General features: G+C 41.3%; 1 protein-coding gene and 1 long non-coding RNA gene across 3 annotated transcripts in view; one reads left to right on the top strand and one right to left on the bottom strand.

Annotated features, from left to right (window-relative positions):
• schip1 (schwannomin interacting protein 1) overlaps nt 1-23,027 on the top strand; it is a 169,726-nt gene that overhangs the window by 42,839 nt on the left and 103,860 nt on the right. Inside the window, exons 7-8 of the mRNA XM_062987497.1 lie at nt 963-1,031; nt 1,822-1,957. Coding sequence (XP_062843567.1) covers nt 963-1,031; nt 1,822-1,957 — 205 coding nt within the window. The remainder of the gene's footprint in view (nt 1-962; nt 1,032-1,821; nt 1,958-23,027) is intronic.
• LOC134302406 (uncharacterized) lies at nt 6,659-20,031 on the bottom strand. 2 transcript variants are annotated; one of them, XR_010007528.1, is made up of 5 exons: nt 19,881-20,031; nt 16,357-16,576; nt 16,222-16,277; nt 15,133-15,231; nt 6,659-6,782 (listed from the first exon to the last, which is right to left on the bottom strand). It is a non-coding gene; the product is annotated as an uncharacterized LOC134302406 (long non-coding RNA). The 2 variants fall into 2 exon arrangements; XR_010007529.1 differs by lacking the exon at nt 6,659-6,782 and adding an exon at nt 9,075-9,457.

Genomic DNA, 23,027 nt, shown 5'->3' with positions numbered 1-23,027 from the left:
CATGAAAGGGGCGGGGTTTGGGTCGCAGACGTCTTCTGTCCTTCAGGAAGTTGATTGAAAAGAAAAAGAAGCTTTAGCCGTCCGTATGAGAGTCATATTAAGTTTGGACAGACCTAGAAGTGGCACATTTTTAGAAAGTGTCCATTATTTTATTTAAGCTTAATGTCGTTTCTCTGTATTTTTTTCCTCTCTCTCCCACAGGATGTGATGAAGATGCTAAAAAGCACGAATTACGCCAGGAATGAAGAATCCCTGCTGCAAAAGTGAGTTTCCTCTGGGTAAACTTCATTATAGTGTATACCACATGACCAAAAGTACACGCTGCCACCTGACGAACAAGCTTGATGGACATTTCACTCACAACAGCATTAGTAGGGACAGTGGTAGCCTAGTGGGTGGAGCTTTGGGCTCTCATTCAGAAGATTGTCGGTTCAAATCCAGGCTCTGATATGCAGCCACTGTTGGACCTTTTAGCATAACCCTTTCTGCTCCAAGGGTGCTGTACAATGGCTGACCCCAGCTCTGACCCCAGCTTCCAAACTAGCTTGGATATGTGGAAAAAGAAGGCATTCTTCTTCTAGTAGCTCTGTGTTTGTGTGTCTGTGGGAATTTGTACCCATTCAGTTAAAGCAGCTGTTTTAAGTTAAGGCACTAATGTTTAAAAAGGTCTGGCTCACAATCAGCATTCAGATTCATCCCAAACTGGAGTCCATCCACACCCAACTTCAACGTCAAACTATAAACTAAGAATAAGAAGTGATGTCCACATATTTTTGATCATATTTATTAATAATGATGTAGAAAAGTGATCAGTGTTCTTATTATGCAAAATCAAATACATTTACTAGTGGTAATGTTTTAATAATTATGCAGCCTTGGAAGTTTTATACAATGCTAATGACAACTGATCCAGAATCAGTTGTTGAGGAAAGACTATAAATAGGAACTATGTTTTCTTTCAGTGCTCAGCTGAACTCAGATCTGGAGAACCTTACAGACAGCAAGCAGCTCTTTGAGTCCAGGGTGTTGATGTGAGTAGCTTTAATTCTACTCCATGAATTAGAATGTATTATACAGTGGGTATTTCCCATCATGCAATCTGATTGTTTCATACCTGATAACAGCAAGACTGTATTATTCCACATTCTGGGTGCTACGAAGCGAATTACAACTGTGATTGAAAACAGTGCTGAGGGTTGGGGGCCTTGCTGTAGTAACAAGCTGGATTATTAAGGGATTGGACAGTAAAACCATTCATAGGTCCTTTTATAGTCCACTGACATTTGCACCTTTAATACAGGACCTTTGGGATGTCCAACAAGCTCATGGTCAGGTGTCCACACACTCGCTCAATCCTATGGGCACCACAGACTATATAGCGGACATGTCAAACTCAAGGCTCACCGGCCACATCCGGCCCGAGGTACAATTATATCCGGCCCCCAGTTTATAGGATGTTGATACTACAAGTACCAGAATGCACTGCAACAGCATATTACGACCTGCAAGCAGTGTTGCCACTCCTAGATCTTGGGATTTGGGGGATCGACTTGGGATTTGGGGATTTTGCCAAGCAATCTTGGGATTTTTAATTTGCACTCAAGCAATTTAAAAATCTGCATGCAATTTTATGGTCTACAGTCATGAATAAGAACTGCCAAAGCACACTATTACTAAATAATAATCTTGGTTACCTGTAGTAGTGATTTGATGAATATTGGGACGTAACCGTAGAGGATCTTTTCTCTAGATCTAAAAAAAAGTGACACGAATCAGTACACGTAATTACTACTATTGTTTATAAATCTATTTGTTTGACAGCATACAGCGAGCCTGGCGAGACTTCCTTCACAAACAGGACGTCCTGGAGAAACGGAGCCCCTCCCCTCCCTCACTGTCCTCCCTGGATAAGATGAGCACGTCTATCAGCATGACCCTTTCGGATGGCAGCACCCCTGTAAGTCCTTGCTTTCCTTTTGCCTCGGTCTTTGCTGGTTTGCTGCGAGGAGCTGTGAATGTGCTGAGGTTGAAGATGCTGAGGTTGGGCTGTTCGGAGATGTTTGGTCGTGCTGTTTGAGACAGACGCCGGCTTTGGATTGTGTGACATGATGCTTTGTATTATTACCATAATACAGGTTGTCAGTGTGATGGGATGTTCGGGCTTTATTGTTTGGATGGATCTACCTGCTGTCTATGGTTTGTTACAGTTGAATTTTTTATGTGGCATCAGGGTGGCTTAGTGTCCAAAGTATTACTTTGGCACCATCATACCAATTCATTTATTTATTCACTGTCTGTTTTACCACCGCCTTATCTAATTAAGGGGTCAAGGTGGGTACAATTTACTCTGTACAGGTTGCCAGTCCATCACACTCACTCACACACACACACATATATATATATGTGGTCTCCAGGATCTCTGATTAACCTGACTGCATGTTGTTGGTCTTGTGGGAGGAAACCAGAGCCCCCGGAGGAAACCCACACAGACATGGGAAGAACATGCAAACTCCACACAGAAAGGACCCGGACCGCTCCACCTAGGAATCGAACCTAGGACCTTCTTGCTGTGAGGCAGCAGTGCTACCCACCGAGCCACTATCCTTTTTGTTTGCTTGTTTTTTGTCGTGACAATGAAGATTTTTTAGGCACACGATTGAATCGATTCCTCTTGAGTTTTAAATCTGTGATGCTTAATTCACTCACTTACTCACTCACTTTCTTAACCGCTTATCCAATTAGGGTCGTCCCAGCTTTTCAATAGGCGCAAGGCACGCAGTAACACCCTGGACGGGGCACCAGTCCATTGCACACACACACACACCCATTCACCAACAGGGCAATTCAGTGTCTCCAATTAACTTGACTGCATGTTTTTGGTCTGTGGGAGGAAACTGGAGCAAACCCACACAGACACAGGGATAACATGCAAATTCCATACAGAAAGGACCCAGGCCACTCCACCTGGGAATCAAACCCAGGACCTTCTTGCTGTGAGGCGACAATGCTACCCACTGAGCCACCGTGCTGCCCTGATGCTTAATTCATAGGACATAAAATTCACTATTAATTAATATTGTTCATCTCTTACCAAGTGCCATATATAGTTAAATACTGTAGTTATACAGTCTATATAGTATAACGATATACGTATCTGTTATATAGCTATTACTATTGCTGGTAGTAAACTACTGCTGATGTACACAACCTCACTTCCAGTCCATGTGCTATATTAAGATCCATATATTTTCTGAATCATTGCTTCTGTATTTGGTTAAATCTGAACCTGACAGACTGCAGATCCACCTGCTGGAATGTTTTACTGGGAGAAACAGAACAGAACACACAGTGAGAAAGTTAACTCAGGCTAAATCATTATTATAATGTAGTCGCCATCTACCGTCTCTGCTTGAAGAAACTCCCATTTACTTTTTTACGAGGCTGTAAATTCCTGAGTGCCCACACAGCCTTCTAAAAAAAAAGAAAGCATTATTATTCCCATTAAAAAGTGCCCAAAGGCAAAATATCACTTCTATCTACTCATGGACCGAATAGGTTTTAAATTTTTAGTTTTACAGCCTGTCTGATTTTCCTATTTTGGAGCTACACTGTTTGGCCAGTAGTGCACCCTGGACGCCTATTAATTATTGAGAGCGAGGCTCACCAAGTGCTAAGAGGTGTATAAAATAATCAAATAAATTAAGCAGAATAAATTACATACATCCGACTTTGTGGCAAAACATTCTTCCCCAGTGCATGGATTGAATTTTGATATGAAAGCACACACACACACACACACACAGCCCTCAACCTTTAAACATCAACCTTTTTTCATTCAACATACACATGCTCTGTTGAATAATCAGGCACAAATTCCTACACACATACTCCAAAATCTTGCTGTTCCAGAAGCCTGGAAGATGTTATAGCTTGCTAAGCTCACGTTCAGGTGTCCACATGCTTGCTAGACTGGTCGGCTAGAGTAATAGAATGCTGAGCCACCGCTCCTGATTCAGGATCAGTGTTTTCCATATGTATATATACACTATATGGCCAAAAGTATTTGGACACCTGACCATGAACTTGCTGGACATCCCATTTATAAAAAAAAAAAAAAAGGTTAAAATAGAGAGAGCTCTATGTGAATAACAGCCAATACTTTGAAGTATATCTGTGGGAATTTGTGCCCATTCGGTCAAGAAAAATGCATAAACTGATGTTCCAGTTTATTCCAGATCTGTTCAGTGGGGCTGAGGTCAGGCCTCTGTGCAGGTCACTGGAGTTTTTTTTAAACCAAGTCTTTATAGATCTTGGTTTGTGTACAGTGGCACAGTCATGGTACAGTCATGCTGGAACAGAAAAGGGCCTTCCCTAAGGGTTCGATTCCCAGGTGGAGCAGTGTGGGTCCTTTCTGTGTGGAGTTTGCATGTTCTCCCCATGTCTGTGTGGGTTTCCTCCCACAGTCCCAGAAAGGACTCGGACCACAATATAATTGGCCATGACTGTGTTTGACATTAAAAACTTGAACTGATGAATCTTGTGTAACCAGTAAGTACCTGTCCTGTCATGAATGGAATGGAATAAATAAATAAATAAATAATTAATAAATCCTGCAGTTTGAATGAATTGTCCTCTAGAGTGAAATGTTGTACTATTCTTCATATTTTACTCACTGGTCCCTCATGAGCTCTGATCAGACACCATGTTCCCTCACGATCAAATATTTTATAATATTTATGAGTTTGTTCTTGGTATCTTGGTATCCACTGAATCATGGCTTCAGTAACATCTGAGCTTGTTTTTTTACAGCTACTTTTCTTCCCTCTGTTTCTTTTTTTGTTCCTCGTTGGCAGTTTCAGCCTGCAGTTTATTGTAGGTAATGTATGCTAATTATCCCAGCTCACCATAAGGGAATGTAAATGAAGCTTCAATTCTCACAGCCTCAGTTGTTATTTATTGCTTTAGAGAAACAGCTGTGATGTCGTAACATTTGACAAACTGGTTTCTCATTTAAGAAAAACTATATTAATAAAAATAATAATAATTATAATGATAATACTACTACTACTAATAATAATAAAACAATTAATGATAATGATTATTATTTTTATCTATATTTTTATCAATATTATTATTATTATTATTATTATTATTATAAGAAGATGAGGAGGAATAACAACAATAATAATAGGAATAAAAATTATTATTATTATTATTATTATTATTATTATTATTATTATTAGTATTATCATTATTTATTGTAGTAGCATTATTAAGAATAAGAATAATTGACAGCATGTTGGGAAATAGTGTGTGTACTTGAGGATATGGATTTAATTTTAATGTTTCTCCTTGTCCCTGCTGGTTTTCTCAGAAGGCTTTGGTTTTCACCCATCTTCCAAAAACATGCAGAAGTTGGATTGGCTATACTTGGCTATGAATTGCCCGGAGATGTATGAGAGAATGAATGTGTTGGAATAAGCGATTATATAAAGAAAGAACTGACTGTTCTGAGCCGGTTGTTCCACTAGGGGTCAGTATTGCACCATGTCTTCGTCTTTCAGCCAGCCTGGACACCAGTGTTTTCTTACCCTGAAATTGTCTGGTTTTATTCGTTTGGTAATTAAAAATTAGGACAATTAAATGCATCAATAAGATGACGACAAAGAGTCTCATTTTCCTCTTCCGTCCTTCCTTCTGTGTGCTCATTTCCAGTCGTTTATCTCTCTTTATATTCTGATTATTGCATTAAATATTTAGTGGCTTGAGGATTGCATCAGCTTTTATAATGATGAGGCCTTTGTAGGGTCCCCTGCCTAGCACAAAGCTACCTAAAGCCACATTTGATCTGAAAACCAGCTGATTAGTATAATTATGAGTAGATTGGCTTGTGTTGATTGGTGTGGGTGAAAACGCACTCTTCTGGTTGGTGCACTACACATGTAGCAGCAAGTGTTTGAAAATGACCATTGCAGTCGTAAAGCCGGGTCACACAAATTTGCCCTTCGCATTGCTTTCCAAGGTGGGCGTGGTCAGGCTGGAACTGGAAGGTTTTGACCAGAAATGATTTTTCATTTTAGATTATTAAGCAATTATCAGATTAATAAGCAATTTAACATTAATTGGTAAGCGAGCACTTACAAATCTGATTGTTGGCACTTTTCAGGTCTAGTTTAGTATTGATGTCTCATTTTAATAGAGGAATTTTTGATTGTGAGTCTTGGCCACACAACAACCTGTCGTCGGCTTGTGACCCACTCTCGGTAGGTACCTCCCAAGTTGGCCTGTGAGCACCTAATGCTGTTTCAGAAATGCTTCAACCCAGTAATATATCCCTGATCGTAACAGGCACAGTTCTCATGAAACAAGCATTGCCATGCACATTTAGGAGGGTGGTGCTAATGTTTTGGCTCATTACTGAAAGAAAATTGTAGAACTGTTTTCTTATCTACACCCACCCATAAACCCTTATCGGAACCTGTAGTCTCCATCCCATCCCATCCCATCCCAGCACTAGCACTACGTGTATGTGCACTTCTTCAGATCCATTAGCTAAACGAATAATTTAAGAAAGCGCTAAGCTCTGTAAAAAGACAGAAAAAAGAAAGAAAAAGATACAGAGTTGGTGAGTTTGCTTTAATGTAAAAGGCTTTGCACCATAGTTCCTTGAATTATTTACATAGCCGTTCCGTTGTTTGCACTACGGGTGAGCGGAGCAGGAACACGACATCCTCTGCTGCAGTGCTTCTTAAACCGTTCATCAGCCGGACTGCAATGTCCTGCTGCAACGACCAAAATTGGGCATTAATGAACAATATGCCTACAGAATAAAATGAAGGACCTGATCTGTATGTCCTGCTGGCTACAAATGACCCTCATATTGCGCAGGTTTTAGTTCTACTGCGTGGTTCAAAATTTAGGGGGATTCCAGGTCTGGGTAAAATCTGTTATGTGTTCTTTTCAAGCGACCCACATTTTTTCCGTGATGTTTACAAATCAATGCATGAATAAATACTTGAATAAAAACTGTGACAATCTGGTCCCACTATGGTTTACAAGATGTGACATAAAGCCTCCAAAAGGGGGCGTATGTGGACAAATTCATTTTGTGTTTATGTGCCTGTTAAAATTCTTTTATTTAATTATTATTATTTTTCCCTACGACCCATATTTTTTGGCTCGCGACCCACCCAAGAGTCGCAACCTGTCACGAATCAAGCTTCTGTGCTCCTGGAGTGTGTTTATGTGTCACGCCCCTCTCTCCAGGAGCACATGCTGAAGCCAACGCCCCTAATTAGGATTGGTTTTAGGGAAAATGCTAAGAGTATTTAGGAAGCAACTGTGGGTAGCCCAATTCGTTACACAACACAGGGCTTAAACGTTCTGTCTGTTAGGTACTAGAGACAACCCCAGAAAATTAGGGGAATAAACAACAATGGGGTTTGTACTGTATATGAAAAATACATTTAAAATATTTGTTTTGTATATGGATGAAAGATGTTTATTTTAATAATGATTGGCATAGTATTATTGTGTGTTGTGGATAGTGTGTGTGTGTCTGTGTGTGTGTGTGTGTGTGTGTGTGTGGACCTCTTAAAGTACATGAATTCAGTTTAAATCAGGATTGGATCCACAGTGAGTGGATGAATGGGATTGTTCTTATCGCTTTGTTGCTCCAGCAGTTATAGAGTTTCCAAATCCAATGCAAAACACTGAGGAAAATGAACACAGCAAATCCAACAAAGAGGATTAAAGGACAGACAGAGAGAGATTTTCTTCCTCTTATAAAAAACACTACTATTTTACTAAAAATTCCAACTCTGGATCTAAGAGGGAGTGAACTAATGCAACTTACTGCTGCGCCACCTGAGCGTACCACCTTTTTTTACAATATCTATTGTTTTTTTTTGTGTCTGCGCCAGTCAAGCATCAAAGCCTTGTTTTGAGGTGTAACTAGATGCCATAGGCCCCAAATTAAAAAATAAAAACAAATAAAATGATATTAACCTTATGATATTTAATTCAACTGGATCTACTTCTATCACTCAATAAATAGGGCCCATTGTTGGCGCTTTTGGCAGTGGACGGGGTCAGCATGGGCACCCTGACTGGTCTGCGGCTATGCAGCCCCATATTCGACAATCTGTGATGCTCTGTGTATTCTGACACCTTTCTATCAGAACCAGCATTTAGCTCGTCTGTTGGATCGGACCACACGGACCAGCCTTTGCTCCCCATGTGCAATAAGCCTTGGCCGCCGGTTAACCACTTTTGATAGATACTGACCACTGCAGACTGCCCCACATGAGCTGCAGTTTTGGAGATGCTCTGACCCAGTCGTCTAGCCATCACAATTTGGCCCTCGTCAAACCTGCTCAAATCCTCGCCCATTTTTCCTGCTTCTAACATCAACTTTGAGGATAAAATGTTCACTTGCTGCCTAATATATCCCACCTACTAATGAAGAGATAATAAGTGTTATTCACTTCAACTGTCAGTGGTCATAATGTTATGCTTCGTCGGTGTATGCTCCCATGTGGAGGCTTTACGTTACATCTTGGACACCACAGTGGGACCAGCTTGTCACCGTTTTTATTAATTAAGTACCTACTTATGAAGGTCATTTGGATCTTGAGCTCTCAAGTTCAACTCATAGACAGTGCTATCGACCTGATCGGGCACCCACACAGACACAATTTGCTTTGCCTGTGGGATAGAGGGAGGGAGGTCGGAAAGGGCACTCGCTGCACTTTGGTCGAGGTGCCTGCGCTAGCGATGGACGATTTGTTAGGTGTGAGGTTACAATATACAGCTGACCTTCTGCATATGTGTCAGCTTAGTCTAGGCTCTCCTTGGCCAATATGGGTTGACCGGACAGGCAAGGACTAGATTGCAATGCTGATTATTTTGGAAGAAAAATGAAAACAAGAATGCAACAGAAACAGGCTTCTGAATATTAAGATCAATCTGGAATAAAAGGTGTGGGCACGGGAAAAGAAACGAATCCTTAATGTCAGTTAATGCGCATAAATCATTTTTATTCAGTGCACCTCAGCGCAGCTACATTTGCATGTGTTTCAAAGTCTTTTACAAATTCAATAAGGTGCTCCTGAAAACACAGTTGATGTATAGCCGGGCCCTGGGTGCCTGTTTAATTCACACGGCTGCAGGAGGAACGAGAGCGAGACGGGGCGAGACGGGGCGAGACAGAGACTTCATTAGTGAGATGTGAGCAGACCAGTGTTAGACCAGATATTTCATTTGTAATAGGACTTAACTAAGATGCATGAAGAAGCCACGGTGCGGCCGTACCCCTGAGCGGGAGCATTATTTAACAGCCGGGCTTAATTCCCTTCCGATGGTGGGACGTTTTCAATAAGACAGAATGTCGAGGGCTTCCCTTCCTGACGTCTTCATTTTTCATGCACTAATGTGGCTAGCAGGCACGAAGATCTGGCTGATAAAAAAAGAAAAGTGTGAAAGATAATGTGTCCCATGAAAGCGCACAATGAGGTTAAAATATATGGACATCCTTTCTAATTTGGGAATTGAGATAGTTTAGCCACATATTTTGCTAAAAGAGGCGTGTAATTGTACAGAACTTTCACTGAAGTTTCATGGATTTAATTTTATGGCCTTACAAAATGCCATGCGCAGGAAATATTATTATTATTATGGTGTAAGAACTGTAAACACACACACAATGAGGTGTCTAAATTAAAATTTGGCAGATGACAAGACAGTTCTACCTACCCCAATGCATAGTGCCAAGTTGGTTGGATTAGTAGTAACAATAGTATGTGACAATTTTTGGACCTTATTCTAATGAATGGGAATGGGCGGCACGGTGGCTAAATGGGTAGCACTGTCGCCTCACAGCAAGAAGGTCCTGGGTTCGATCCCCAGGTTCGATCTGAGTTTGCATGTTCTCCCCGTGTTTGTGTGGGTTTCCCCCGGGTGCTCCGGTTTCCTCCCACAGCCGAGGAAATAGAATAGTAACAAATATTATCCATTACCTCTACACTCTAAGCACCCTAAACTCCAGTAATAAATAAAAGTTTGGTATGGCAGACCTAAATTCTGCACAGAGCACTTGGCTTTTCACATTCATGTTCACATATTTGGTATTTAGCAGACGCTTTCATTCGAAGTGTCGTACAGTACAGTGACAGTGTATTGTCTAAACAATTAAGGGTTAAGGGCCTTGTTCAAGGACCCAACGGTGGCAACCAAGCACTGGTCGGGCTTGAACCAGCGACCTTTCAATTACTAGTCCAGTCAGCTAAGCTACAACTGCCCTGCCCAGGCTTTAAATGGCACTTATAGTGGTAGGCTAGCATGTTAGGTAGGCGTCTGGACCATCCAAGCTTTTCACCTGAATCATTTCTATTGTACATTGTCTGTATGATGCTGTGCATATGACCGATGAACAACATTGTCTTGTGTTTTTTCTCTTCTTGCATAAAAATGATAAAGCAAACAACATACTGCTAGTGGTCAAATCATTTTAGATCCACCTTAATTGACATCCCTGCATTTTTGTATTATCTTGTCTTCTCACATTTGAAAAAAATTGATTATCTTTCCTAACGATGTAAAGATGGAACATCTGGAAGAATCTCTCAATCATCGTGGTAGAGCTTCATCTACTCCGTCTTTTTTACATCCTATATGGCTGACTGAACTCAAGCCCGGCTGTGTTCAATCCACTATACTGGCGTACGCTTACTCTTTCATATCGTCTTTATTGTCTGGTGTTATATCAAAGCTGCCAAATAAATTGTGTCAAACAGGAAAGAAAAGCTAATTTGCAGGAAGAAAAAAACATTGTGTACTTGTGTGGGAAATATTATCACCATCACTCACCAGTTTAATGTTTTTATTTTCTGGCTTCTGTACAGCTTTTAAACCTAATGAGCACTGGGATTAAATCTGCATTCTGTAAGCCTGTCCACAACGAACGCTTTATTAATGCGCTGCTGTTTGTTCTTTATTAGCAGGTGAGAACTTAAAGATCCACACATATCTGTTATTTTGTAAAAAGGCTTGTGGAAAAAATAATTGCCCCCTATTTGTATCGGTTATTGCATAATTGGCACAATGAAAGTTGTCAGATTGTTGAATAATGTAAGAAATAACACCTCGATATGTACCGTCAGGTCCTGTTGTTGTTGTGTGTTGTCTGAGTGTTGTTGTGATTATACAGATACTTGTTTGTATAATGTGAATCTCTGTAGTGTGTACTATTACTTTAGTAGTAATTTTACTTTAATTACTTTTCATGGTTTTGGTATTGGATGGCCCAACCAGCTTAGGCATAACATTATGACCACCTTCCTAATATTGTGTTGGTCCCCCTTTTGCTGCCAAAACAGCCCTGCAACTGTGATGCTCTGTGTATTCTGACACCTTTCCATCAGAACCAGCACTAAAATTCTTCAGCAGTTTGGCCTATAGGAGCTCGTCAGTTGCATTCGCTCCCCACAAGCATCATTGAATCTTGGCCGCCTTGGTCGCCGGTTTACCACTGTTCCTTCCTTGGACCCCTTTTGATAGATACTGATCACTGCAGACTGGGAACACCCCACAAGAGCTGCTGTTTTGGAGATGCTCTGACCCAGTCGTCTAGCCATCACAATCTGGCCCTCGTCAAACTCGCTCAGATCCTCACACTTATTCATTTTTCCTGCTTTTAACATCAACTTTGAGGATAAAATGTTCACTTACTGCCTAATATATCCCACCTACTAACAGGTGCCGTGATGAAGAGATAATAAGTGTTATTCACTTTACCTGTCAGTGGTCATTGTTATGCCTGGTTGGTGTATAGGGTTAGTTAAGATCAGCATTCACAGCTCTTTAATGAAAAACAGACTGGATGGTGAACTCACTGACAAACTGGACATAGCCAGGCATTTCATTCAAGCATTATTAACAAATGTAAGCCTAATCGTAAAACCTAAGGTTTCTACACAGTAACCACATCACCTTCTAACCCTGATTTACTAATTGTGCAGCCTCTGCCTCGGCCCCTGAGCACAACTTTTAGACCTAATGAACGCCGTGAATAAATCTGCATTTTGCAATCCAGTCGACAACCGGCTTAAATTATTCATGCGCTCGTGTTTGTTCCCTATTGGCACTCTGGAACTTAATGGACCTTCAGGCTCTATTTTACTGTAGCCACACACACAGACAATGATTTATTCAGAATATCAGAATATCAGACGCCAAGAAGCCAAGCTCACAGACACTGTGGCCAAAAGTATGTGGCCTGACCATGAGCTTTAAGTTATATGTTTTAAGATGTTTGAGGGGTTTGGCACTTGGGCTGGATTCCAGCTCATGTGTGAGCCATTGGAGCTGCCTTGCTGCCTACTGCCTACCTGGGCAGCTGCCTAAATAGAGAGGATTCTAATAAGACAAATAATTGAACTTATAAGGCAGATTATTTAGACGCACTGCTTCACTTAGACACTGATTACACTGCAGATTTTGCTTAGTAAGCTAACACAGTTAGCCTCAGGCCATTCAAACCAACAGCTGAGGTGGCAAATTTGCAAATAAATGACACAAATTAAAAATCAATGCGAATTTATTTAGATTTGAAAAGAACTCAGTTGGTTGCTCCGAATTTATCCGCCATATTTGTCATTTTTGTGAGAAAAGTTGTGCCACACTGAATGCTGGGATTGCCTTCATCACTAAGGAAGCATTGGACGCTTCTCATTATTCAGTCAGATTATCATTCAGAATTAAGGCGCCCCAGTAGGCAGCATTTTAAAGTATCTGTCTAAGAATTTGGACGCGCTTTCTTCTTGAGAGCATGTAGGTTTTCAGACAGACCCCTTTAGAGAAATGAAGGGTACAGTGGGCACAGGCTTAACAAGTCTGGTCAGTTAAAGATTGATTAAAATGTTGCCTTGCTGACCGTGTGCATTTCTTCATGGCCACTATTTATCATCTAATGATGCCGAGTTTCAGCAAGATGTTCCATAAACACGACACTGAGTTGAGTCTACTTCAATGGCCTTTCTAGGTAACTGATCTGAATCAAGTAAAGCATCTTTATGGCCACAGACTGGGGAAATTCACAACATGAATGTTATCCAAAATCTCAAAGGAAAATCCAACACGCCACACAGAACCAAGTGCATTTCAGATCGAATCAACTGGCAGTGAAAACGTTTTTGTAAGTGCTAGTAATCCTGCATTTTTAAAACGGAGCGTCCAACAGGTTTATGTTTAGGTGTCTACATACTTCTGGCCATATAGTGCACCTGATTCAACACTGACCACCATGTTTCAGGGGCTTCTTTCAGCTAAGATTTTTGTAAACATGGCACTTTCTTTTCTCTTTCTTTCCAAACCTGCTATTACTTTTATGCCACCCCCTACTGCTCCTGTGTGCCCCCTCGTCTCTGTCTCTGTTTTTATGTCTCTCTTTACCCTCCAAGAGTACGGAGCAACTCATCAATGCACAGACACACAGGTAATATCCTGTCGCGCATTGCCCATAAACTTTACTGTCTGGGCTGATTCTTTATCCCCGTCCTCTTTTTACTTTCCTCGTTTTTTACTGCAGTCAATTTAAAGCACGGAAAATAAATGTGCACCCCCCCCCCCCCCCCCCCACACACACACACACACATACACATACACATACACACCTTTTTAATGTCAGTAAAATGACCAGGTGCAATAAATGGTGCTTAATTGTGCCGCCTTGTAAACACCAAGAAGCTCCCTGAAGGATTTGTAGAAAACACTCAGTCACTTTCTTAACCGCTTATCCAGTCAGAATCGCGGGGGGTGCTGGAGCCTATTAAAGCTTTTCAATGGGCGCAAGGCACACAGTAACACCCTGGACGGGGTGCCAGTCCATCGCAGGGCAGACACACATACAGTATATACACACTCATTCACCTATAGGGCAATTCAGTGTCTTCAATTAACCTGACTGCATGTTTTTGGACTGTGGGAGGAAACCCACACAGAACATGTAAACTCTGCACAGAAAGGACCCAGACCACCCCACCTGGGGTTCAAACCCAGGACCTTTTTGCTGTGAGGCGACAGTGCTACCCACTTAGCCACCGTGCCGCCCTTGTACAAAACAGACGAATGGAAATTTGGGACAGCGGTAGCTCAGTGTTTAAGGTACTGGACTAGTAATCAGAAGGTCTCTGGTTCAAGACCCACCACTTCCAGGTTGCTGCTGTTGGACCCTTGAGCAAGGCCCTTAACCCTCAGTTGCTTGTATTGTACTTATGCATAATTGTAAGTCGCTTTGGATAAAGATGAAATGTAAACAAATCGTCCATTAGTGTTAAAGGCTCAGTTGCACAACTGGCCGTTTGGAAAGCTGAACAGAGTATCAGCATCCAATCAGATTTTGCTAAATGTGGATCGCAGATCAATCGATTGCGTTCAGGACCGAGATGATGGAGAAAGAGTTGGCGGGCGGTGCGACGAATGGTAGAAAAACTGTTATAATGGAGGGGATGATCGATGATAAGACTGGTAGAAGCAGGGCTCATTTTTCACTCGTGCTTAGTGCATTGGCGTGCGGGCTCAGACAGTACATCTACTGGCAGACGCGTGTCTCCATCTGGAGACTTGCTCACAGTCCATGTGTTAGGGAGTATTTACTATTGTAGTTAACCGTTCCCTTTCTAAATGTATGTGGGCAGCCGACCATAAGCATGGTGGCCATTAAAATTCAAAATAATAGTCATTAATATGGAGTGTCTGGACTGCAGACAAAAAGGTCTGGATTATGAACATTTCAATTCGCCAAACCACTGATCTTCTGAGGGATAAACAGTTGAGGTCAATTTGGACTGGTTTCATAATCACTGTGCCACCCCAGGGACCAGAGGAAGCCCAGCCAGTAGGCAGTGACATTTAATTTTTTGGCATTTGGCAGACGCTTTTATCCAAAGACACTTAAATTACTGTGACAGTATATTGTCTGAGCAATTTAGTGTTAAGGGTCGTGCTCAGGGGCCCAACAGTGACAAACAGGCAGTGGTGAGGCTTGAACCAGTGACCTTAACCGCTAGGCATTCCTTCCATAAGTGGTGTTTGCTGGGTTCCCTTGTTTGGTTCTCTGGAGTGTTTGTAACTCACTGGTGGATGGAGTAGCTGGCCGAGTTGAACTCCTGGTGTTTCCTGGTGTTCTGATGAAGTTAAACTCTGGTGAGCCCATCAGGTGGGTTTGGTTTAAAACTAGGAAGAAACAAAGACTCATCAGCAAGAGAACAAACCCAGTTTGTATTGTGTACGTTAATCAATGCAGTCTGAAGGCAGAGCTAAAAGGTGCATTTATGTTTATCTTATATATTAAGATTTAGCATGTAGCATTTAGCAGAAGTGTTTGTGCCTTCCTTAATAAACATTCCCTAACTCTGGTACATATAGACAACCGTTTAGGAACAGATATTTGCTGAAGCCCTGTTAGAAGACCTTATAGGTAGAAGTAGGGCTGTCGCGCTAACCGCAATTTTGAAATATCGCGGTATAGACCAGCCAACCGCAGGGCATGCCAAGCAACCGCAACACCGCGGTGATCAAGTTTTTTCTTTCTTTCTTCTATTTTTTTTTGTTTATATTGTTGCAGGTCCATCTTGTTTTACGCTTACATTCGGGCGTAATAAATGTTAAATGAATTCATAATGAAAATGAGCTAGGAGCGTCATTTTCCCGCAACCTGTTCTCATGCGTTGCTGCTGAGTGTCAGGCTTTGTGTTTTAAAATGTAAACAATCGCAACAGGAATTATAGGCAAGTTTATTAATGATCAAATTGAGTTCACACTCAATAAATACTTGTAATTTAGACTATATTCAAACAGCCTTGGTGAACTAAAACACTTAATGACGGTTAATATGGCAGTGCAGCCTGCAAATATTCTCTTTCTGGTCTTGCTGGAATGATTTAAATGTATTTTTTCGTTGAATAAAAATGTATTGAAACGAATCTAGCCTAGGAGCTAAATTTAAACCTTTTTCAATAGAGAAAAGACGCGCATCCCTGCTCTGTTCTGTATTTAACATTAAACACGCATTTCATTGGTCTTAAAGCTGTCTCATCTTTGTCATTATAAAGCAATAATATACCGAATCATAGCCTAACAATAAAGCTTGTTTATATAGCTCTAAAATGCAGATTAATTAAGTAATTTTCAAAAAAAAAAAAAAATGGCGATATTACCGCATACCGCGATATTGAGACAGGTTGAATATCGCAAGGGGAAATTCTTTCACCGCGACAGCCCTAGGTAGAAGAACAGAAGGAACATCAATAAAATAACTGTGTTTTCCATATTTTCCTGGGGATTGTGTGGGGTACATACTTTCTTTTTCATTCTCCAGTCTCTCTTTGAGCCGTGACTCAGGGTTTGGTTAATCCTCTAACATTGCAGGTGCAGGGTCACAGGAACACCCTCTCTGCCTCATCCAGGTCCTCAAAGATGCTTTTATGTTGATGTGTAGTTATCTGGGTGTGATGCTGATGTGGTAACTTTTCCTTTTGAGATAAGCAAAAGCTTAAGGAAGCAGCTTCAGTTTCTCTTCCTGTCCAGCGTGAGAGAATAAGTACAAGTCGTTATGAGAAAGAGAGGAAGGCAGCCGATTTAATTAGCTGCCTGAGATAATCCACAGGTAATTACTCTCCTCTATTTGTTTGTGTCTTATCATTTCCACCATTAACCACACATGGACTCGCACACAAACACAAACAAAAGGCTTAAAGTTAAAATGCAGGTGCGTCGGGTCTCGGTTCTTCTCTTGGCTAAATGCACGTGATCGTCAAGAAAGAGGTCGCTCTTGTATTTACTATAGTGCAAAAAGTATGTGAACACTATACAGGAATGGATAAGGAGGACTGACAGCACCTCACATCTGTAACAACATCACCAGTTATCAATGCATCAGCAGCTGGATGAATTGCTTTGTGGGTTGATAAACGCACGATTTACGCATGCCAGTTTCTAGAAGGTCCTACACTGAAAAAAGTCAAACATAAGGAGCCTATCCCAGCTTTTCAATGGGCGCAAGGCACACAGTAACAACCTGGATGGGACGCCAGTCCATCGCAGGGGACACACACACATACATACACACACACATTCACCTATAGGGCAATTCAGTGTCTCCAATTAACCTGACTGCATGTTTTTGGACTGGGGGAGGACTGGGGACCCGCCCCGCCTGGGAATCAAACCCAGGACCTTCTTGCTGTGAGGCGACAGTGTTACCCACTGAGCCACTGTGCCGCCCGGAAGAAAATAAATAAATAAAATAGCAAAAAACTCATATCGGATACTCACCATACAGCTTGCCCGTTGGATCTATAGGAGACAACATGATGCTGAACCATGTTGTGGGTAATTTGAATCTAATTAAGAAAATTAATTACACAGTACTTAATTACACTGCACAGTCTCTGTGTTGCTGGGATTATGGCCCTGAGCTGAGCTTCTCTAATAAATGAACGGTCACTCTTTTGTTTTGTTGCTTGCTATTATTAATCTCAGGTTTTGCAATCCTATGTAGTTTAATGCAGCTTGCAAACTTGTCAAAGTCTGAGCTTTATGCATAAACTTGTACCCGTTTAACTTGTTTAAGTTTTGCCTGTTTATTTTACTCTGTGAGTGTGTGTGATATTGAGCTTTAGGCCTCTAAACTTTTATAACCTTTAAAATCCTTGTGATGAGCAGCACATCGTACTTACAGTAGTTGTACTTTATTAAAACCAGGACTGTACTTTTCTGAGCGCTCTCGCCTGCCTCCTCCCTGAGGACAAATTGACCGCAGTCCATCAGTACACAGAAAATAAACCCAGCAGTTCACGTTTTCTGAGCAGTTTCTCCGAGGATTACTTTTATTTGTAGCCTATTACCTGTACCCTGCTGCTCCTGAAGTAAGGAAACTAAGTTTAATTAAGTAACGATTTTTTTTGCATGCCGTTTGCGTCACATTTTCATAAGGTTGGGTGAGAAAGCCTTTCATATTACACCACATTCCAATAACGTAAATATTTATATACAGGATTTTATTAGTTCTGAGACTTTTGTTAGGTTTCAGGTTCAATTAGCGCTAACCGCTAAAATGCACTACGGTTTATAAGGTGTGATGAAACCTGATAAACAGTCCAGACTGGAAGTCACTGAATCCTTATAATCGACTTCTTTGTCTCACTGAGGAATAACATCCTACACTTTGATGTGCTGTATGGCAGCCTAACAAAAGCGAGTCTCACAGGGCCAGAGTTTGATGAAATTAAAGTCTGGTGAGCCTGTCAGGTGGGTTTGGTTTTAAGCTGGGAAGAAACAAAGACTCATCAGCGAGATAACAAAAGCTAATGGATGCTGTCTGATGGCTGAGCTAAAAGGTACATTTACATTTATCTTATACCTAATACTGATATATTGATATATTATATATTGTATTATAGATATATTATCAATCACCTGATTGAACTTTGACCCAGTGTGCCACTGACCTTCCAAAACGCGTCCAATGAGATGAACTGTTTGATATGACGCGGTAAAAGCGACTCAGACAGCACGAACAAAGCTTAACGTGACTTATTGTATTAAAACAAAGAGCGAGGAGTTTCATTAAAGCGAGAGCTTATGATTATTAATAATGAAGAGAAGTTAAGTGTCCCTGTGTTGTTCTTTTAATACATGAAGTCACGTTAAGCTTTTTTTAACAATAAGTGTTTTAGACTCTTCGAAAAGCTGATTCTGATTCTTACAATTTCTCAGAACCTCGAGCTGAAACACAAGATTAAAAGTGAAACAGTGAATGTTATAACTACAACAACATGTCCTGACTCCTGGCTTAGTTAATAATTAGTACTTGTTATTCTTTTAAAAATTGGGATCATGGGGTGCCCAGGTGGCACAGCAGGATATTCCGCTAGCACACCAGCACCGAGATTCTGAACTCCTCAGTTGACTGGACGCCATCTAGCGGGCATAGTTGGCAGTCCCTGCAGCAGACACTAATTGGCTACTGTGTCTGCTAGGGGGGGATGACCGGACTATGTGGGTGGGGTCTTCTAATGCTGTGCAAGGACCCTGATTAGCAGATAGAGGTGCCTGTGAAAAAGAAGGACTGCGCATGGGTCGGAGGAGGTGTGAGCAGGAAATATACCTTCCTTGAATGCAACCAGGGATCCCCGGCAGCGGAAGTCAAGTCAAGTCAAGTCAGATTTATTTATATACCGCTTTTTACAATGGATACTTTAAATAAATAGAATTTACACAAATCATACAACACAAAATGAAATTGAACTGAAAGTTATAACTAGCAAAAAAATTGTTCAGTCCAGTCTGTGATAAAGTCTGTTGTAAGTTCTGGACATTTTTGGTGCAAACACGCCAGGTGTCCATCCCATCTAGTAGAAGCAGCATTGTTGGCACAGCAGTCTCAACTTGCAGTCTTTAAACAAATTACCTACGCTAAATCGGGAGAAAATGCATCAATAACTAGAAAAAAAAATTGTGATCATGTCTCAGTTACTCAGACCTGCAAAACTAAGTACAAGTAGCAAAGTTACTGCTTAAGACCTGCTGGTTAAAGTTCTTTAATTGCACGTTATGAGCCAGCGGTACATGTTATGACTCAGTAATTATACCTCAACGTAACGTTGCATAATCATGTGGTATGACTTACATATTAGCACAAATACCAGTCTAGACTAAAAGCATGTTATGACAATTACATTCTCTTTATATTCTACATGTTCTGGTTCTGGAATCTGCATGTCATATTTAAGCATTTACATCCTGTGGTTCAGTAATCAGGAACCTCTAACAGGACTTTAATCACACTTCTATTCATGTAGCACAGGTTCATCTGTAATTACCTTTTAGACGTAATTTCGTTCCATCTTTCGGGCTTTTTATTCTCAGCTTCACTTTAACACCTGCGATAATAAAGCGACCGCCTCGATTCTCTGTTTCCTTTGAGAAAAATCCTTGTAGGCGAATCAGCAGACATTTCAGTGCTGTGTCACCATCAGAGATCGCACGGATGAAAAGTTGAACGCAATTACTTCCTTTTGTTCGGATTCGAAATATGCACACACATACACCCACGAGTATTGTTATCTTTTGTTTTGTGCTTCTGCACTGACCAGCTGCAAGGCCGCATTCCCTAGCACGATTATGGCACATTTCTGCCTCGAACAGATAGACTAACTAGAAAACCTAGAAGCAAAACAATGCATTACATGTCTGTTACATTATAAATAATTAGGTACCTTTAATTATAATTAGGTCTCTCAATAGTTGTTTGTTATGCATATTAAGCATAATCCCCATAATAAATCCCCCACTGTCCAGATATTATTTGGTAGGTGGACTATTCTCAGTGCTGCATCGACACGTACAGGATAATAACATGGTAGTGTTTAGTGCACACTGGAATTGCTGTTCTTCAATGGTCAGGACCCCCACAGGACCACCACAGAGCAGGTATTATTTAGCTGGTGGATCATTCTCAGCACTGCAGTGACACTGACATGGTGGTGGTGTGTTAGTGTGAGTTGTGCTAATATGAGTGGATCAGACACAGCAGCGATGCTGGAGTTTTTAGACACCTTACTGTCACCGCTGGACTGAGAATAGTCCACCAACCAAAAATATCCAGCCAACAGCGCCCCGTGGGCAGCAGCCTGTGACCACTGATGAAGGTCTAGAAGATGACCGACTCAAACAGCAGCAATAGATGAGCGATCGTCTCTGACTTTACATCTACACGGTGGACCAACTAGGTAGGAGTGTCTAATAGAGTGGACAGTGAGTTGACACGGTATTTAAAAACTCCAGCAGCACTGCTGTGTCTGATCCACTCATACCAGCACAACATTTAGAGTAAATGTTCATATGGCTCAAACTGAATAAGGGAATGCCAGCTGATAACCTTTTTGGAGCCTTTCTGCCCTTTTTAAAGCCACTCTACCATGTTTCTTCATTTATCCCACCCAGAGTCTACAGAGAGACAGGGTCTTTTCTCACAGCATCGGACTTCTTCTTTTGCTTCTAATGGATTCTGGTGCTCTGCTCTGCTCGAATGAGTACAAATGAGTACAAAAGAAAAGTGGGACAAAAGAGCAGAAAAAAAACAGGAGAGCTGGTGAGGAACGTCAGCGCTGTTGTAGCTGAGCTAAAAAGGAAAAGGTCAGCCAGGTTTCTGGTGGATCTTCATCCTCATCATCCGTTTTATTACGGTCGTCTTTATTCTCATCATCAACGTTCTCTAGCCGTCCCTCCTCTGCTTCATTTGCTCATTATCTCCGCTTTACTTTCTTTTCTTTGGCTGCCGTCGTTGCGCTGATTGTTTGGTGTTTTGTATTGACCTTCTGTCAGGCCTCCCGCCAGGAGGATCTTTCCGGAATCCACTGGGCGAGAGGAGCCAAAGGCCAGCATCATGTCAATTCGGAATTCGATACCCTTAGTGCTGAATATAAATACATTTCTTACACAATAACTAACAACAACACGTACAGTTTAGTGCTGGAGGTTCCAACCCTCATGGTCATTAAATGAGAAAAATGTGCTTACAAATAAATCCATTTCCATAAAAGTTGGGACATTTTGTAAAGTGTTATTTGTTCACTCACTTAAACCTTTATTTGACTGTCAAAAGTAAAAAATAAATAATAATAAGTTTTTACGGACCATATTCATAAAATTGTAGTTTGTGAATATTAACAAATTCAACAGGTGCCCAGGTGACACAGTGGGATATTCCATTAGCACACCAGCGCTGATATTCCGAACACCCGGTTCGACCTCATCTCTGCTACCGATTGGCTGGGCGCCATCTAGCAGGCACAATTGTCTAATGCCTTCAGGAGACAAAATTGGTCGTTGAGTCTGCTGTGTGGGAAAAGACCGGACTAATAAAGTGGGCGGGGTCTTCAAACGCTCTGCAAGGACCCTGTTTGCTGCCCAAGGGGTCGAGGGACTGAGCAGGTGTCAGAGGGGGCGTGGAGCAGGTGAACATACCCTCCTTATAACTATAGTGTTTTAAACCATTGTACTTTTGGATGTATGAATAAAAAATTTAACTTTTGTTGATCTGAATACTAAATATACTTGATGACATAATACTATAACACTTGAGGATAATGTGAGGTCATCTGCTCGAGAGCTGAAGCTGAGGCACAACTGGGCTCTTCAGCTGGAATGTAATTTACAATGATGTAAAAGACTGATACGAAATATAGGGATTTGATGGTCAGCAATGCTGGTAGCTCAGTGATTAAGGTACTGAACTAGTAATCAGAAGGTTGCCATTTCAAGCCCCATCACCACCAAGTTGCCATTGTTGGGTTTCTGAGCAGGGCTCTTAACCCTCAATTGATCAAACTGTACTCATTGTAAGTCATAATTGTAAGTCGCTTTGGATTAAAGCATCTGCTTGATGCTGCAGATGTAAACAAGGTGATTGCAATGCTCATGGCTAGAACTTTGCCACGAATCATGAATCATTTGTGCCTGCATAAAGAACCAGTCAGTACTCATACCACTGGATAAACGGCTTATTTGGGTTTTTATTGGCTGCTCTTCCAAAGCCAGCAAAGCCTCTGGCTGTGTGCCTGGAGCATCCTGATATGCTCTATCTATATAGCTGGAGGAATTCATGTCTCCCACTAATAGAGATTTCATGATCTGTGAGACTCACTCACTGTGGACGGAGAAGCAAACAAGACGCAACATGAGGAAAACATTTTCTGACGGCACATTGAACCAATAGTCTCCTTATTACTCCATCTCTTGGACTATTAAACTGATCGCATTTGCAGTTGTAGCTTAGCGGTTAAGGTACTGGAATAGTGAGCACAAGGTTGCTGGTTCAGACCCCACCACTGTAAAAATGAAAAGCCTTCCCAGAAAAGTCAAGGATTTGGTGAGGTGTCCAAACACTTTTGGCCATATGGTGTATTTGCATGATGTGTTATACGTGCCCCCCGGATTTAGAAACACCAGATGATGTCCTTTTCTGT

The sequence above is a fragment of the Trichomycterus rosablanca genome, chromosome 25 (assembly GCF_030014385.1).
Source record: "Trichomycterus rosablanca isolate fTriRos1 chromosome 25, fTriRos1.hap1, whole genome shotgun sequence".
In the NCBI taxonomy this organism is placed as follows: domain Eukaryota; kingdom Metazoa; phylum Chordata; class Actinopteri; order Siluriformes; family Trichomycteridae; genus Trichomycterus; species Trichomycterus rosablanca.
This window is presented reverse-complemented; position numbering and strand designations above follow the sequence as displayed.